This window comes from Cucurbita moschata, unplaced genomic scaffold (genome assembly GCF_002738365.1).
Source record: "Cucurbita moschata cultivar Rifu unplaced genomic scaffold, Cmos_1.0 Cmo_Scf00156, whole genome shotgun sequence".
NCBI lineage: Eukaryota > Viridiplantae > Streptophyta > Magnoliopsida > Cucurbitales > Cucurbitaceae > Cucurbita > Cucurbita moschata.
This window is the reverse complement of record NW_019268672.1, coordinates 54,786-74,303: the sequence shown is the minus strand read 5'-3', so window position 1 is coordinate 74,303 and position 19,518 is coordinate 54,786. Positions and strand designations below refer to the sequence as shown.

Below are 19,518 nucleotides of genomic sequence, written 5' to 3'. Positions count from 1 at the left end.
ATATAGATCAAGAGCTGAAAAATCAGCTATTACGACTGACCCTAACCGACTCAGAGCAATCAAGCGAGGGAGAAATCCTCGAACTCCAAGAAGAATCCGATTCATATTCTAGCACAGAATATGAATCAAAAAAGGACATGCGAAGGATGCATAAATGTCCTTACAAAGGATCAAGAAATTCTACTCAAAGTAGTAGAAAAAGTTCAAGATCCAGAAATTCAACAGAAAATTGCTCAACGACTTAGAGATGCCATGACAATCTCTAAACCACTTGAAAGGGAAGAAAGAAATCCCTACAGACTCCAATCAGTTCTCCAAAGATTTGAAAAACCAAGAGAATCACTACTCAAGATCTACAAAGAGAGATTAATAGTCTCAAACAAGAAGTACAGGCGATAAGATCTGAAACTAGGTCAGAATCTTATATGCTTCGTCAAGAAATTCTCAATCTTCAGGAAAGGCTACCCGAACAAAGGGAAACGGCGCAACCGAACATGGACGAAGAAGATATTCAAAGTTTCTTCATTGGAGCCATCACCACTTCTCAATATCAAAAATGGTACGCTCTCGTTACCTTAAAAATTTATGATTTCAAAATCACATTAAAGGCTCTCATAGATACTGGAGCCGATCAAAATTTCATTCAAGAAGGCCTAATACCTACAAAGTATTTTGAAAAAACTACTGAGGACCTTAGAGGTGCTAACAACAACAATTAATTACAAACTATCAAAAGTTCATGTTTGTAATGATGGAATTTGCTTCGTAAATTCCTTCCTTTTAGTAAATGACTTAGGACAAGAGTTAATCCTAGGTACTCCTTTCATTACTCAATTATATCCTTTTAAAATAACTGAAAAGGATTAGAGTCAAAGGCTTTAGGAAAGAAGATAAAATTTAATTTCCTTTTGCCCATAAGGATTAGTGGAATAAATAACCTTCAAAAGAATACAATTATTCGATCTATAAATGTACTAGATTATAAGGAAAAACAAATTTCCTTTTTAAAGGAAGAAATTTCATTCAAAAGAATAGAAGAACAGATTCAAAATAAGAAAGTCCAGTAAAAAATCAAGACTTTACAAACTGATATAGAAAGGGAGATTTGTTCAACTATCCCTAATGCCTTTTCGAATAGGAAGCAGCACATAGTTGATCTTCCTTATGTCAAAAACTTCGAGGAGAAAAATATTCCTACGAAGTCCCGACCTATTCAAATGAATAGAGAATTACTAACATTCTGCAAAGCAGAAATCAATGATCTTTTGCAGAAGGGTCTTATTAGACCGTCAAAGAGCCCCTGGTCATGTGCGGCTTTTTACGTCAACAACCAGGCAGAGAAGGAACGAGGAGTCCCGCGACTGGGAATAAACTACAAACCCTTAAATAAGGTTTTGGAATGGATTAGATACCCAATTCCAAATAAATCAAATTTAATGCAAAGAATTTCAAATGCAAAAGTATTTTCAAAATTTGATATGAAATCAGGATTTTGGCAAGTCCAGATTTCAGAAACGGACAAATATAAAACGACTTTCAATGTCCCTTTCGGACAATACGAATGGAACGTTATGCCATTTAGGCTAAAAACGCTCCATCCGAATTTCAAAAGATTATGAATGATATTTTCAATCCTTTTCAAGACTTTTCAATTGTTTATATTGACGATGTTCTGATTTTTTCTCAAAACATCGATCAACACTTTAAGCATCTTCAAATATTTTTTACGACCGTCAAAAGAAACGGTTTAGTTGTGTCTAAACCCAAAATTAAACTTTTTCAAACAAAAATCAGTTTTCTTGGATTTGAAATTCATTTGGGTCTAATTAAACCCATTCAAAGGTCCATTGGGTTTGCCTCAAACTTTTCGGATCAAATTATAGATAAAACCCAACTACAAAGATTTTTGGGATGTCTCAATTATGTGTCTGATTTCCTTCAAAATATCAGACCCATTTGTAAACCACTTTTTGAAAGGCTAAAAAAGAATCCAAAGCCCTGGACTGAAGAACACACCAAAAAAGTCCAAAAAATCAAATCCCTTGTCAAGTCAATTCTGTGTTTATCGCTGATAAACCCAAGGGCTAGTTTAATAGTGGAGACCGACGCATCCGATATTGGATATGGAGGAATCCTAAAATAGTCCCTTGACAAGAAAGAATCCATTGTCCGTTTCCGTTCGGGAATATAGAATTCTACTCAAAAAAATTACTCAACAGTAAAGAAAGAAATACTTTCAATAGTACTTTGTGTACAAAAATTTCAAAGTGATTTAATTAACAAAAGCTTTGTTATCAAAACAGATTTAAGGCCATCTAAATTTGTTTTAGAAAAAGATGTCAAGAATCTTGTATCTAAGCAGATTTTTGCTAGATGGCAAGCCATTTTATCTTGCTTCGACTTCCAAATTTTGCCTATAAGAGGGGTCGAAAACCCTTTGGCAGATTACCTCTCAAGAGAGTTTTTACTCTCAAGGAAAAATTCTCCCTAACCAATCTCCTTCTCCCAGTGATTACCGAAAAGAAAGTGATCAAAAAAGGGAAGAAGCCCAATGCTTCTTCAAGCACACCTACTCCAATGACATCCGACAGCTATGTGATGGATGCTGGTTTCACATTGGTGACCAGATCTAAAGCAAAGCTTTCTAAAAAATAGGCGAAGGTTATCACTCCGACGAGGCATTCTGCCTCTTCAACAAAGCCATCTACCGTTACTCCATCGAGACCTACTGTCTCTTCCACTTCAAAGGGACCTTCTGTCCCCTCGACCATCTCGGACGTGGTTGTTCCCGTTCGTTTTTCTCCAGTTCCTGAAATCAGAACCTATTTTTAAAAATCTGTGTCTATACCAGAAGCTCTAGTAGAACCAGAATACGACGACCCAAAAATCGGAGAAGTCGTCAAAAAAGTCTATCCATCGGGGTTCTTTTATATCTCAGAAGATCTTCATAAGACCAGAAGGTTTTATGAATTCATTCTTGTTGATACAAAATCCGTTGCAATTACTCATATTCCGAGTCGCGATGCTCCTTCGAAAATCGCGTATTAAAAATTGAAAATTTTCAAAGTCATGAATCCGACGTATTGGAATCAAGACCCATAGACGGAGAAGACCTTTTCAAAACCCTTTGTTCCTCATTCTTACTCATACAAAGATTATCAGATGGCGTGGTTTAATGTCATTTGGTATCAAAATTACGAGCACTCATGGTTTATTCAATTCTGCCAGAATGCTCATAAAATTCATTACCCATTCTGGTTCATCAAATGGTGGAAAATCTTTGGGTCAGCCAAAGATATATTTCCAGTTCCAATACAGGAATCGTTCCACTACTTCGTTCAAAATATATTCAAAACCCCATTTCCATTAACCATGCGTTTTTGCGTATACTTTCAAATTCCTTGGATTTTAACTTGAAATTTTCAAATTAAGGAAACCGAAGACCAAATAAAATAGGTCTTCAAAACTATCAAAATCAAATGGTGGGATAAATATACTTATACCACGCAGACATCAAAGCGGTAAAGGTCTGGCTATCTGAGAATGGCCACCTTCAGAATTTATCTAAGAAGAGGACCTCCGAATTTCTTAATTCAAAGTCGAAGCTACTCGCTGCATTAGCCCAGACAACTTCTGAAGCTGATTTTCAAAAACTTCTTCAAGAGGCCGCATCAGTCGGTTCGACGTTTTCTCCTTCTATTGTAGAAGAAGAAGATGAAGACACGATTTATGATCTCAATGATCAATTTTTGGTTTCTCAACCACCTTTGTAGATATCATCATCTCAACGACTATGTTAAACTAATTAAAAAAAAAATTCCGTGAGTAGAATATGTTCCGTGACATATTCCCACTTTACTTCTTCAACTTCCCATTTTCATCATATCTTCAACAGGTGTGATTGGTGAAGTAAGTATTGTCTTAAGAAGAGATCGTCACAGTAAGTCGGTTCTCCAAAACTTCTATATTTTTTGTTTTGTGTTTTGTCAAGTTTCACCAACGTAGACCGTATTTGGATTTTTAAGAATAAGAATTACAAAGGATTGACCATGAAAAAGGAAGTGAATTTTGAAAGGTCAGAAGTCCAGAAAGTATTGATTGTAACTTAAAATAACTCCATCAAAGTCTTTCCTAAAACACTAACAATAGAAAATGAGATCTTTAATAAAAGTAAGAAGCGTTGGTCGTAGGTTTTTAGACTATGCCGCTTGGAACGCATGAAGCCTTGGGCATAGGTTTTCAGACTGTATCAAAGGGCAAGCCCTAAGATGCAGGTTCAGACTACGTCTCTTGGAACGCATGAAACCTTTGACGTAGGTTAAGACTGTGTCACTTGGACACAGCTTGTCAGGTTCATCATATAGTACCGCAAATTCTAGGGGGAGTGTCTTGGAGAACGAATAAGGAACATAACAAGAATCTAGAAAGTATCAAGAACAAGGCAACGATCAAGGACTAGAACATAGATCAAGATCCAATTTCTAAGGATAAGGACCAAGAACCAAGCACCACAGTACCAAGGCCCTTAGAGGATAACAAACGTTTTAGAACCCAAGGTCCGAGGTCCTAAGGATAGATCATGATAAGAACCCCAAGTCAATAACAGAACTAGAGGGCCTAAGTACTTACCACAAGAACAAGAACAAGAAAAAAAGAGTGTGTGGCAAGAACAAGAATAAGAAAAGAAAGAGTGTGGTACCGTAGCATATCAAGGACACGATTAAGAGCTTACAAGTAGGCTACTTACTGAGTCTTGTACTCATTCCTTAATCTCTATTTTTTTTTTCAGATAATAAGAAGCTGGTCGAGGTTGGGAGTGGACTCTGGAGCAGGTGTCATAGACAAGCCTCAACCTTCGTCCTCAACCCTTATCGCTTTTAAAAAGTTTTGTGTCCATTCCTTATTTTTAGTATAACTCTTGTATTGTGTTGTGTTTTAAATACTTTTGTATGAACTTTATTTTGATATAATATAAATATAATGTATGTTATGTTTTAAATTCCATTTGTCTTATTTCGTGAAATATTTACCCATCTTTTTGGAGTCATCGAGTCAGCCAGGTCCTTACAATAGGCATATCTCCTTAATATGTATGCATGAACGATTAAAATATAATTATGGTTTAGGTTATCGAATGGAATATCACCCTAACCGCATGCGTGAATGAAACAAGTTAAGCTTACGGTGTTAGAGCTAGAGAGGTATTCACATTAATCGAAGACTAATAATTTGTTTGTACTTCTCCTTGAGAAAATTCAACATAACAATATCTCAAACTTTCAACTTTCTTCCATGTGTAACCCAAAACAAAAGTGAGAACTTAGAAAGCTCGAAAGTTCAGACATTATTTATTCAAAGTATAATTTGTAAAAGTGCAATGCATTCCATTGCATCACATGAAAACAAAGGCGGAAATGAAAGAAAAATATATGAAATCAACAATAGCAATGACATACATGATGACTCCCAACATGCTTACAAAATCCTCCTTTCTCACATCCAGAAATGCAGTGAGTCCAACATTTGCCATCGGCTTGATCGTCTACTCCAGGCTTGCAAGCTCCCAAACTAGGATGGTTGTTACAACACAATTGAGCCTCTGCATTCAAACTCCCTGTAACTCTACTCGTTAATTTTCAATAAGAAAAAATAACACTAAAAAATTATTTAATAAGAAAAGTTAGACCTGAATATAAAACGAGGAAAGTAATGAAGAAGCGGGTGAAAATTGCTCCTCCTTTTGTCATTTCTCTTGATTGTGTTGTAAAAAATTGTTGAAATGTGTGATGCAGCTGAAAAGGAAGAGGGTTGGTTTTTATTGTAAAATTTTGAGGACAAACTTGATGACAAACCCTATTAGTGACACAATCTGGATCAATCTTTTAAAGGAAAATATGTAAATTATTTTTAAACCGATTTTAAGATTAATTTTTTACCATATAAATTTATTTATTAATAACCACTTACATTTCACCATATCAATATTATATAATATGCATTGTAATTTATCGTTGTTGTTTTTTTTTTTTATTTATTATGTCCAAAAGGCATATACCTTACAATTTATCACGAGAAACAATATATTAATAAGAAATTTGACAATTCGAAATATTTCATAGGTAGGTTGTGTAATAGTATATTGACCACATTTAAATTAGAAAATGAAAACACATGCAAGTTTCCTCGTATGTTCACGGTCTTCTTCGTTGATCACAATCAACATTGACAATAATTAATGGGCAGCCAGCATGTCCTCCTCACCGTTTCTCATTACTTCACTATCATGACCAAAATTTTAAGCTCCTTGAAGCATGAACTGCAATATAGTGTGATTTGGAACCGATAAAAATACAATAAATGTTTTTACTTTTTAAAACACGGAGAATTTGGGATAATTAGTCTATTACCTAAACCATACTTATGTAGTTATGTGGTATGTCATCCTCGGATGAGTTTAAGGAGAGGGGATTCCTTAGGTTGTCCACTTCCTTTTCCACACATAACTCTGACAGTCCTGTTAGGTCAATTGGTCGGTAAATGTCATGAACCTAGGAAAATCTATGTCTATGAATGTCATACCCCAAATAAGTTAAGGCGCCCACAGGAATTAAGGGATCTAACGGAAAAAGCTAAAGGACCTAAGGAGAGTTTAAGGGATCTAAGAAAGTTATTTGAAAAGAAAAAGTTATGATAGGGTAAGAAAATGGAAAAGAATTTGATGCATTATTCTCGTGATGTTTCAAATTTTGATCCTTTTCCATAGCCTATTATTCTCTGTCATTCTTATTGTTAGAAATCACGATGTGTTTGGCCGTACATACTTAAATAATTGTCAATATTATTTTTATCGTTGTTACATCATATACCTCTAAAAAAAAGAAAAACTTCCGTACTCGAAAGTGCTTTAATCTTCAGATAACTCGAGTTCTCGTTCTAAGACTTCTTTGTTAAGTCTTGAAACACAATTAAGGAAAAATTGTTAACAAGGTTTCCCTAATTCATATGAGTCGAACATTTCTTTGCATGCATAAATATTTCATAAGAAACTGGTCACTTAGTATTCATAAAAACCTTGATTTCTTATAAAGTGTCTGGAGGGGTAGTTGAGTATGTTTCCTCTTGATTACTCGAAAGGTGTACTAATTCTCTAAGATCTTTCATACTTACCCTTAATATTATAAATGAGTGCCATATAGATTTACGCACTCTTTTGAGTCTTTTAAAGTCTTGAAAAAAATCGTAGAATTCTCATAGGGATATTTTGGACATTTACTACCCCAAATTTTGATTGAAATTCTCAACATATTCCGATGACCTTGTAACTTTGTATAATCCTTTTGAACCATGATATAAGGCTCCTCATCAATTTTCATGCCATTTAGATGTCACTTTGGTCATAAGCGTACATAATTAAAAGGGCATTTTAGCCATTATACACCTACCCTTGGTTAAGCCCCTCCATTGTAATATAATGGTCACCAAATTTCATACCTAGCCTTATCATATCGTATTCTAGATTTTTGGAACTAAGTAAACAATAATGCAGTCAACTATAACATAGTCATTGTTACCAAATTCCATCCTACGCTACATTTGATAATAGTCAATCAATAACAATATATGCAATCAATGACAATTCTTTTTCTTATCTTATGCATGACATACATGACCGTGACGGGGCGTCGACGGTGGGACTGTGTGATAAGAATCACGGTGTTTCAAATGAACCTATTGCCAATTCAAAAAATGCCATGAAAATTAAAAAAATATGTCAACAACAGAATAATGAACCTACTCGCGAAAGCTCAATTAATTTCAAACCTCTTGCATTAGCCACTCAAGTACATCAACATTTGTTAGAAAGAATTGTTTTTAATTTCATAAATTATGTAAAAGTCAAATAGTCAATTTGACTTATTCTTTCGTGGAGATTAAAGGGGATCGGGAATAAATCCCGTCCACAAACGTCTTTTGTCGGGAGACTATAAATACCCATTATATGTTATGTAAAATTCAGATTCGTGGATGAATGTAATTCAGTTCTCAAATTGAGACGTTTCCCTTAGAAATCCGAGCATCATATTTTCCATTTCTATGTTTCAAGCAATTCTTGTGGTAGAATTGCACCCGAGCCATTCAACCAAGCCTTGATCAAGTTAGATTGTGGAGTTACTCAATTTAGAACAAGGTTCCAAATCTTGCTTCTACATCTTCGATTGTAAGAGGTAATCTAATTCTAGCCTTATCTCTTGGTTGATCCAAATTTCGTATAAGGAGGTGTTGATTACTTTGATTCAAGGGTTCTTGCTAAAACAAAAGCTTGGATCATTGGGCTGAGGATTAGGGTTGCCTTATCAATTTGGTATCAGAGCCTACGTTTACATCTTTGTGGCCAACTCTAGAATTGATTTTATCTTTTATTTCTGCTATTGTTTATTTTTTCTTTAAATCTGTCCATTTATTTTCTTGCTGTCATTTCCGTCATTATTCATCAACTTTTCACTCTGTTCTCATTTTCTTCCTAAAGATCACGTTTAGATCTTGAAAAGAAAAAATCTTATCATTTTTGTTCTTACGATTGTTTTTATAAACGATATTTATCATTTTTTTTAAATCATTTACATGTTTATTTGAAGATGAAATAAACTTCGATTCACATCTTTTTCTTAATCCATCTAAATCTAGAACCGTTGTGTTTGATATTTTTTTTCTTTCATAATCTACGCTTGAAGATAACTTCTAAATTTCCCAAATTCTGTAAAAAGAGAGTTAGATGGTTCTTAAAATCTTCACGTCGTTTCTTTTTTGAATTTTTTATTTTATTTTTCAGTGTGCAATTCTATCCCAAAATGTTTGTGTCTCTTATTTGTTTGTTTACTTCTTGTTTTATTTTGTTGTTATTTCATAATTAACTTATCTTGATTGCCTTGAGTAGCTTGCTACTATCAGAATTGCTTTATCCATATATTAGCCTACCTTGATCCTAATTTAGTCACTTTCCCAAACAGCCTACCTTTGTGTGTATAAACATGAGTGTCCCTGAGTGTAAAATCAGTGAGTTTAGTTTCTGAGGTCCTAAACATATTTCACTACTGTTTGTACATTCATGAACCCAGACGAGGAAAATAGAAGGGAGATCGATGATCTAGTTGAAGAAGTCCAGAAGAATGAGGAGGAACTGGAAGATGGGATTCATTTGGCACTTATAACAAGAAGACTTGTTAAAACTCAAGTTACGGAGAATGATGTTGATGATCAAAGAGACAACCTGTTCCACACGCGGTGTTTCGTCAAGGGGACTGCTTGTAGTCTTGTCATTGATAGTGGAAGTTGCACCAATGTTGTAAGTACCATGTTGATCAAAAGGTTACAAATTCCAACCCAAAATCATCCTAAACCTTACAAGCTCCAATGGCTCAGTGATGTGGAACAATGAAGGTAGTTTCCCAAGCTTTAATATCTTTTACTTTGGGAAAATATAAAGATAAAGTACTTTGTGATGTATTATTACCAATGCAAGCTGGAGATATATTGCTTGGCCGACCATGGCAATTTGACAGGAGGGTTATGTATGATGGCTATTTGAATAGGTATTCTTTTGTAAAAGATGGTAGAAAAACCACTCTTGTACCTTTGAGTTCTCCAAATGTATTTGCTGATCAATTAAAATTGGAGGAAAGAAAGAAAGAGTTTAAGGAAAAAGAGTTAAAAGAAAAACAAGAGTTTGAGTGAAAAAATAGAGAAAAATCAAAGAGAAAAAGAGAAGAATGAAAAAAGAGATGAAATTGAAGAAAAAAGGGAGAGAGAGAGTTATTTGGTTGCAGTTGGAGAGGTGAGAAGGTTTTCACAAAAATCGATCTTGGCTTTGCCTAGTGTTTTTCAATCTCTTTTATAGGAATTTGAAGACATGTTTCAAGATAAAGGAATACCTCCCATTAGAGGTACTGAACATAAAATAGACTTCATTCCAAGGACTGCCATTCCTTTATAAGCCAGCTTATCTAGTCAATCCAACCGAGACAAAAGAAATTCAAAGGCAAGTGGAGGAGCTCATGGAGAAGGGCTTTGTATGAGAAAGTTTGAGTCCATGTTCTATACGACACTTATTAGTGCCAAAGAAAGATGAAACTTGGCGCATATGCATGTTTAATAGAGTGATCAACAAAATCACGGTAAAGCATCGACATCCTATTCCTAGGTTAGACGATATGCTTGATTTATTGCATGATTCGTGTCTATTTATAAAAATTATTTTGAAATCTGGATATCATCAAAATAGAATGCACGTAGGAGATGAATGGAAAACAACTTTCAATATTAATTTTGGATTGTATGAATGACTTGTTATGCCTTTTAGATTAACTAATACTCCTAGTACACCTATGCGCTTGATATATAATGGTTTGGGAAAATATATGAGAAAATATGTTGTTGGTTATATTGTTGATATTATAATGTATTTGAAGATTTTGCTTGAGCATGTGGAGCATGTTAAATTAGTTTTGATTACACATAGAAAAGAGAAATTTAATTTTAATAAGGGTAGTTTTTGCATGGAAAAAGTTCACTCTATTGGCTTCATAGTTGTTAAAAGTAGAGTAGCTTTAGATAGAGACAAAGTTAAATTCATTATGGATTTGCCAACACCAAAAAGTGCACGTAAATTTCGGAGTTTTCATGAGTTAGCTAACCTCTATAAGAGATTTATAAATGATTTTAGAACCATAACTGAACTATTGAATGACTTAGTGAAAAAGAATGTTGTTTTTAAATGGGGAGAAATGCAAGAGAACGCATCCAATTTTCCTAGGAAGAAATTAAGCAAACCATAATTTGTTTTGGCTAGCTTTGATAAAACTATTGAAATTGAATGTGATGTATGTGGTTTGGGCATAAGTGTTGTTTTAATTCAAGATGGAAAGCACTTATATTTTAGTGAAAAACTAAACGGGCCAACATTGAAATATACTACCTATGATAAAGAATTATTTGCTTTAGTTCATATATTGCATGTGTGGCAACACTACTTATGGCCTAGAGAATTTGTGATCCATTTTGATCATGAAAGCTTGAAGTATGTGAAGGGTCAAAGCAAATTGAATCGTAGACATGCAAAGTGGGTGGAATTTATTGGAACATTTTTGTATGTCATCAAATATAAGCAAGGTAATGATAATATGGTAGCTGATGTGTTATCTAAAAGGTACGATCTCTTTACTTCTCTTAGTGCAAAAATTCTTGGACTTGAGCATATTACCGAACTATATAGAGATGTCCAAGATTTCAGAACTATTTATGCATCTTGTCTTGCAAAAAAGGCTATGGATGATTATTATTTGTTTCATACATTTTTTATGCTTTGTATTCCTAAATGCTTTATAAAAGATTTGCTTTTGAGAGAAGCACATGGTGGTGCCTCAATGGGACATCTCAGGATTAATACAGCTTATAAGATGTTGCATATACACTTCTTTTGGCCGAAAATGAAGCATGATGTCCTTAAGTTTTGTAGCAAATGTTTGAAACGCAAAGAAACTAAATCTAGATCACAACCAAACGGATTTTATACTCCTTTGAATGTACCTAACAAACCTTGGACAAATATATCTATAAATTTTGTTCTTGGTTTACTGCACACTAAAAAGGGTAAAGATTGTCTTTTTGTTGTGGCAAATAAATTTATTGAAATGAGTCGAAATGGATGATGCAAAGCACAACAAAAAACAATTGCTAACAAGAAGCTGAAAGACTTGAAGGTCAAGAATTATTTGTTCCAAGCCATTGATCGAACTATTATGGAAATGATCCTTAATAGAGTCACTGCAAGAAAAAAAAAAAACTTGGACTCTATGAAGCAGAAGTACCAAGGTTCCACAAGAGTCAAAAGAGCTCAACCCCAAGCTCTTAGGAAAGAGTTTGAAGTCCTACAGATGAAAGAAGGTGAGAGTGTTGATGCATATCTTGCTCGAACTCTCACCATTGCAAACAAGATGAAAATTTATGGCGAACACATGAAACAAGTGGTGATTATTGAAAAAAATCTTGAGATCAATGACTTCAAGATTTGACTATGTTATATGTTCGATTGAAGAGTCTAATAACTTAGGCACTTTAACAATCGATGAATTGCAAAGCAGCTTGCTGGTACATGAGGAAAGAATGAATGGACGTGTAGGTGACGAACAAGCACTAAAGGTGACATAAGATAATAGATTCTGTGGAAGAGGAGTTGATCAAGCTCGTGAAGTTTTTGGAGAAAGAGGTAGACATGCATACAACAAAACTACAGTTGAGTGTTATAAGTGTCATCAGTTAGGACACTTTAGATATGAGTGTTCTCAATGGGAAAAGGAAGCAAGTTATGCAGAGACTGAGGATGAAGAAGAAATCTTGTTGATGTCATATGCGGAGCTCAACCAATCAAGGAGGGAAGATGTTTGGTTCCTTGATTCTGAGTGTAGAAATCATATGTGTGCAAACAAGGAATGGTTCTCAGATTTTGACGAGGAATTCCGACAATCTGTGAAGCTTGGAAATAATTTCAAGATGGCAGTGTTGGGAAAAGGTAACATTAGGTTGCAAGTTGTTGGAGTCACTCAGGTATTCACTGATGTTTTCTATCTATATACCTGAGTTGAAAAACAATTCTCAAGTCTTGGACAATTGCAAGAAAGAGGTGTATCTATTTTGATACAACATGGAGAATGCAAAAATAAAAAAAATGTATTTTGTGTGTATGTGTTGTGTGTTTAATAATAATAATAATAATAATAATAAATAAATAAATAAATTTAAAAAAAAAAAAAAAACGACGAAAACGAAGCAGCTGCGTCAAGCAGCTGCTGTAAAGGAGGATGAGGGGCGGCGGACGCGTAGGCTGGAGGCGTGGGATGGATGAGTGGATGATTAGGGGATGTGGAAGCGTATTAGAGCATGATTAGGCTTTAAAAAGGGAAGAAAAACGAAGAATGGAGATGGAGAGAAACCCAGAAAATAGAGGAGGAAATTTTTGGAGAATTCGAGTTTTTGGTTGCTTAAAATTGGACATCAATCGAGGGTAAAGGAAGAGGGGTTGTTGCTGAGGAATCGTTTGAGGAAGGGGATATAGCCACGAGCTGAATCGGACGATAATTCGAAGGTAATGAAAAACCCACATCACCGAACCTTTAAATCTCGATATCTTGATTTATACTGCATAATAAGTTATGAAATAAGGCTGGTTAGAACCGTAGTTAGAAGATCTATAAAGTTGTAGAAGAAATCAGAACGAAATTCGAGCTGTAAAGATGAAATTTTTGCTTCGGGACACAACGGGTATTAAAGAAAAAGATTGGGAAAAATTGCAGGGAGGAGAGGTTGAAGACGAGCGCGTGAAGGACACGCGAGGGGCGTGGGAGGCCGCGAGTGGATGTGCGACTGTACGTGGATCAGGCGCGTGAGAAAACGAACCTCCGACCTTGTATTGGCGCGTGAGGGCGCGTGAGAAGGTATTTTGGCTTTCGGTTTGTCCCGTTCGACTCCTTTTGACCTGTCCTACCAAAATTGGTCTATACTTATGTTGAAATTGATAAAATATAGGTCTAATAGGAAGGAATTGTGTTGAAATACTATTAAACGTACATTCAAGGGGGAAAAAGAAGTTCGAAACCAAGTAAGTAGCGTATCGACCTTTGAACTCGTTCTTAACTTGTTTTACAACATGTGAGTATGTTGTTTACCTGATTAAGAGCTTAATAAGTTATGATGAACTTTGATGATATTTAGTGTTTATTGTATATTGTGACTGCTTGCCTGTGATGTAAGCGTGATATAAATGATTGTCAGAATGTTCTACGTGTTGATCATGATATATGTATGGAAGCATGCAGTAACTGTGAGTATGTTATGCATGTTAATGGAAAGGTTATGACTCTAGATATGCTTATTGGTGGTTGAGCTATGGCTTATTTATATGAGTATGATAGTCTACTAATTCCCGCGGAGTTCCTGGCCAACGCGTTGTGTGCTAAGTCAGGGAGCAGGAGTACTCCTGACCGTTGGTATATGAGATAAACAGGCCGCCAAAGCAATTAGTAGACGGGCCGTATTTGACCGAGAGCGAGTCTTACATACAAGTCCGAAAATTCTAGATAAGCATATCGAGAGAGAGTCAGTAACCTAGCTGGAGGTAGCTGAGATACCTCATTAACGAACAGATGACTCTAGTAAGAGAACTAGGAGTCAGTGATGAATAAAACGTAAAAACACCTGGAAAGATTAGTTATGAACCTGTGAATGATAAACTAGCTACTTACTGAGTAATCTAATTACTCATCAGAATTATTATAACTTTTCTTTCCAGATGTAGATGCTGCAGGTCAGCAGAGGACGAGACCAGCGGGCTAGAGACTACTGGGAATCCATGTCTGGGTCTGTTCTGTAATTATGTTTCCGTTGTCAAGAATTTACCTTAGTCGTTTTAAGTTTTTTTTTAAAGTACTGTTTTTTTTTATAAAAATACTTTACTGGATGTTTTTAGAAATATTTTTAATTTTATGATTGGGTATCAGAGTCTCTTAATATTGTCGATAGTAACTCCTGTTAATCGCGTTGGCGATGAGCGGGTGTTACAAGTTGGTATCAGAGCCTAGGTTATAGGTTCTGTAGACAGTCTAGAATAGACAGTATGGATTCCTTTAGTCCAGCTCAGCGGTATCTCGCCTCGGTTAGGTAAGTGATGTATGATTAAGTTGTATGAAAAAAAAAAAAAAAGTATGAAAATTTTAAAGGAATTGATGATGACCACTTAATTATGTATGTGACAGATATGGTCGTATTTAAGAATTTAGACCCTGGTACATCCAATGTGGACTTGGGAAATGAGGGGCAGCCTGTAGAGGAAACTGCTCCAGCAGAGGCGGTTCCGGAGCCTGCTGCTCAGTCGGCATCTAGAGATCAGCCGACTGTTGTGATTACTTTGGAAGCATTACAATCATTGATTGAGAGTCGAGTAGATCAGGCAATGCAGAGCCGGGTGGATCAAGCGGTTCAGGCAGCCCTTGTTGGTCTTGGAAGCCAGGCGGCTCCAACAATACCTGTATCGGGCCAGACGACATTGGTGTCTGAAGCACCAGGAGTAGGTGTTCAGACAGTAATACCTCCAACACGGTTGACAGAGCTACCTGGTACAGCTGTGGTGACAGAGGCACCATCGCGGGTAGTAACTTATGGCCGACGATGTATGACAGAGGAGAGTGAGTACATACGAGATTTCATGAAACTTGCCCCGCCAACTTTTGGAGGAAAGGGGACTGATCCGGAGGCAGCTGAATGGTGGTTGGAATGTATTGAAACAAAATTTACATTCTACAACTGCCCAGAGAATCATAAAGTGTTGTGTGCTACATATTTGTTGGAGGGGCCAGCCCATTTTTGGTGGAAATCAAAGAAGCCGAAGATGGAGGCTGGTGGGGCCCCAATCACATGGGCGGCCTTCAGACATGAGTTTTGTGAGAAATATTATCCTGCTCTAGCGAGATTGCGAAACCGAAAAGCATTTATGCAATTGGAACAGGGTAATAGGTCAGTAGAGGAGTATGAGGCGGAATTCACACGATTATCTAGATTTGTTCCTCTTATGGTTGCTACTGAGGAAGAGAAGACGGATCTCTTTATTCAGGGTTTGAGGCAAGAGATACAGGGATCTGTGTCTGCCCATGCTTCTCAAGATTTTGTTACGGCTTATAATGCTGCGGTCAAGTTAGATGCTAGCACCCCGAGGAATAATCAGGGTTCTAGCAGTCAGGTACGGCCAAGTGGTAAACGAAAATTTATTCAAATATCCACGGGTTCGCAACAGCAGACGATACCACAACGAGTTGATCGCCGGCCTTATTCCGGTGAAGGGAGGGCAGGTTGTAGTAAGTGTGGGTTAACTCATGCGGGATCTTGTAATGCTGCAGACAAGATATGTTATAACTGTGGCAAGACTGGTCATCTCGCCAGAGTATGTCGTAGTGCAAAGAACCCTAATATGATGCGCCTCGAGCGATCTGTTCCAGGTGGAGGTGGGGGTCAGTTGAGTGCCGGGGGACATCCTCAGGCTCGAGGTAAAGCCTTTGCCACGACAAGCAAGGCAGCGGGGGATGCCAGCACGGTGGTGACAGGTACTTTACCCATATCTGGCTATTTTGCTTATACTGTATTCGATTCTGGCTCGACGCATTCTTTTATATCATTATCGTTTGTCTGTCAAGCCCGACTTGAAGTAGAGCCTTTAAGTTATGAGATTTTAGTTTCTACACCTTCAGGAGTCATGTTGATGACCCGTGAAAAGGTGAAACTGAATAAAGTAGAAGTGTCCGGCCAATCATTAGACGTGTTGTTAATGGTGCTAGATATGTATGATTACGATATTATTTTGGGCATGGATTGGCTGTCTGCTCATCATGCTAGTATTGATTGCTATAAGAAGGAGATAGTTTTTCACCCCTCGATGGGAAAGAGCTTCCGGTTTCAGGGTACAAAGCTGGGAAGTGTTCCCAAGACAATTACTGCTTTGAAGGCTAGGAAGCTAATTGGTCACGGTGCTGTGGCATTCCTGGCTAGTGTGGTAGAAGTGGGACGAGTGGATACAGATGTATCAACTGTACCTGTAGTGAATGAATTCCTGGATGTTTTTCCTGATAAATTACCTGGTTTACCCCCAGAGCGGGAAGTCAACTTTGGTATTGAACTAGAACCAAGGACTACATCTATCTCTAAAGCTCCTTATAGGATGGCTCCCGCGGAATTGAAAGAGTTGAAGTTGCAATTACAGGAATTGTTGAACCAGGGATTCATACGACCTAGTGTGTCACCATGGGGAGCTCCAGTGTTGTTTGTGAAAAAGAAGGACGGCACACTCCGTCTCTGCATTGACTATAGGGAGCTGAATAAGGTGACCATAAAAAATAAGTATCCCTTGCCACGAATTGATGACTTATTTGACCAGCTTCAAGGGGCAGCGGTATTTTTGAAGATTGATCTTCGTTCTGGTTATCACCAGATAAGAGTAAAAAAAGATGACATACCGAAGACAGCTTTTCGTACTCGGTATGGGCATTATGAGTTTGTCGTGATGTCCTTTGGCTTGACTAATGCCCCTGCAGTGTTTATGGAGCTGATGAATCGGGTATTCCAGGATTTTCTGGATTCTTTTGTCATTGTGTTCATTGATGATATCTTGGTTTATTCCAAGACAAACGATGAACATGCAGAACATTTGAGGAAGGTTTTGTTGGTTCTACGTAAACAAAGATTATATGCCAAGTTCTCAAAATGCGAGTTTTGGCTTCAAAAGGTAGTATTCCTTGGTCATGTGGTATCATAGGATGGTATAACTGTTGATCCAGCAAAGGTGGAGGCAGTTATAGGTTGGGTTCGACCAACTACAGTTACTGAGGTGAGAAGTTTTCTGGGTTTAGCCGGATATTACAGGCGCTTTATTAAAGACTTTGCAAGGATTGCTGCACCACTGACTCAGTTAACCCGAAAAGGGAAGAAATTTGATTGGAGTCGAGCTTGTGAAAGTAGTTTTCAGGAACTCAAGGAAAGATTAGCGTCAGCCCCAGTGCTTATTGTACCTGACGGTACTGGGAACCTAGTAATTTATAGTGATGCCTCTAAGCATGGGTTGGGGTGCGTACTTATGCAAAACGGGAGAGTTATTGCTTATGCCTCTCGGCAATTAAAGAATTATGAACGCAATTACCCAACTCATGATTTAGAATTAGCTGCTGTGGTGTTTGCTCTGAAGATATGGAGACATTATCTGTACGGTGAGAGGATACAAGTATATACGGATCATAAGAGTCTTAAATATCTGTTCACCCAGAAAGAGCTCAACATGAGGCAACGTCGGTGGTTGGAGTTGGTAAAAGATTATGATGTGGAGATCCTACATCATCCTGGTAAAGCTAATGTGGTAGCTGATGCCTTGAGTCGTAAGACAGCTCACTCATCTGCAATGTTAACGAGACAACACAACATCCAGATGGAGTTTGAACGAGCCCAGATAGCTGTCATGGTCAGGAAAGCGACAGCTCAACTAGCTCTTATGACTATTTGTCCGACGTTGCAGGAACAAATTATTCGGGGTCAGCAAGGGGACCCTTATTTTTCAAAAGTTGTGAGGCAACTTGAGACTGAAGAAATCAAGGATTTCTGGATAACGGGTGATGGATGTTTGAAGTGGCAGAACCGAACTTGTGTGCCAAACGATGTAGAGATCAAGAGGAAGCTTCTATCTGAAGCTCATGAGTCGCCCTATACTGTACATCCAGGTTCCACAAAGATGTATCAAGATTTGAAAACATGCTTTTGGTGGCCTGGGATGAAGAAAGATGTTGCTGAATATGTGAGTAGGTGTTTAACTTGTCAACAAGTTAAGGAACCTAGACAAAAACCAGCTGGATTATTGCAACCTTTAAATGTGCCTCAGTGGAAGTGGGAAGAAGTGACTATAGATTTCATTACAGGACTACCTAGAACCTAGTTAGGGTTTACAGTGATATGGGTCGTTGTGGATAGATTAACTAAGACAGCCCATTTTATACCGGGCAAGTCTACATATTCGGTTGACAAGTGGGCACAATTGTATTTAAAGGAGATTGTAAGGTTGCATGGTGTACCAGTTTCTGTTGTGTCAGATAGGGATACGCGGTTTACTTCTCGATTCTGGAAGAGTCTTCAAGAAGCCCTTGGTACACAACTGAAGTTTAGTACAGCGTTCCATCCTCAGACTGATGGACAGACAGAGAGATTAAATCAAATTCTCGAGGACATGTTGCGTGCATGTGTACTTGATTTTGCTGGCAGTTGGGACACCTACCTATATTTGGTGGAATTTGCCTATAATAATAGTTATCAGGCAACTATCCAGATGGCTCCTTTTGAAGCACTTTATGGACGGAGGTGTCGAACTCCAATTTATTGGGAGGAGGTAGGTAGTAAACCGCTATTAGGTCCAGATTTGCTACGAACGACCAATGAGGCGATTCAGAAGATTAAGAAGAGAATTTTGACCGCCCAAAGTTGTCAGAAGAGTTATGCAGATATCAGAAGGAAGGATCTAGAGTTTGAGGTGGGGGATCATGTGTTCCTAAAGATTGCACCAGTTCGTGGTGTTTTGCGATTTGGTAGAAAGGGGAAGCTTAGTCCACGTTTTATTGGACCTTTTGAGATCCTCGAAAGAGTTGGCCCAGTAGCCTATAGATTGACATTACCACCAGCGTTGGATGCTGTACATAATGTTTTTCATGTTTCGATGCTGAGGAGGTATGTTGCAGACCCTAGGCATATTCTTCGTTATGAAGATTTGGAGTTAAAGGAGGATTTAAGCTACGAAGAACAGCCCATGAAAATTTTAGCACGGGAAGTGAGATCTTTACGTAACAGAGATATCCCCTTTGTTAAAATTTTATGGAAGAATCAGCAAGCTAGTGAAGCTACTTGGGAAAGAGAAGAGGAGTTTAAACGAGATTATCCATACTTGTTTAG

The 19,518-nt window shown here is 37.3% G+C and overlaps 1 protein-coding gene across 1 annotated transcript; it reads left to right on the top strand.

The window, feature by feature from the left end:
• The first annotated feature begins 11,849 nt into the window (after positions 1-11,849).
• On the top strand, positions 11,850-12,633 carry LOC111440234. The gene is made up of 3 exons (XM_023077485.1): positions 11,850-11,940; positions 12,092-12,195; positions 12,352-12,633. Exons 1-3 carry the CDS (start codon positions 11,850-11,852, stop codon positions 12,631-12,633), a joined length of 477 nt encoding a protein of 158 aa, XP_022933253.1.
• Positions 12,634-19,518: the final 6,885 nt, after the last annotated feature.

Coding starts and splice junctions, on each gene's coding strand:
- LOC111440234 (XM_023077485.1), top strand. CDS start 11,850: ATGAAGCAGAAGTACCAAGGTTCCACAAGAGTCAAAAGAGCTCAACCC. Junction 11,941..12,091: donor AGTCCTACAGATGAAAGAAG/GTGAGAGTGTTG, acceptor GTTCGATTGAAG/AGTCTAATAACTTAGGCACT. Junction 12,196..12,351: donor GTGACGAACAAGCACTAAAG/GTGACATAAGAT, acceptor CAATGGGAAAAG/GAAGCAAGTTATGCAGAGAC.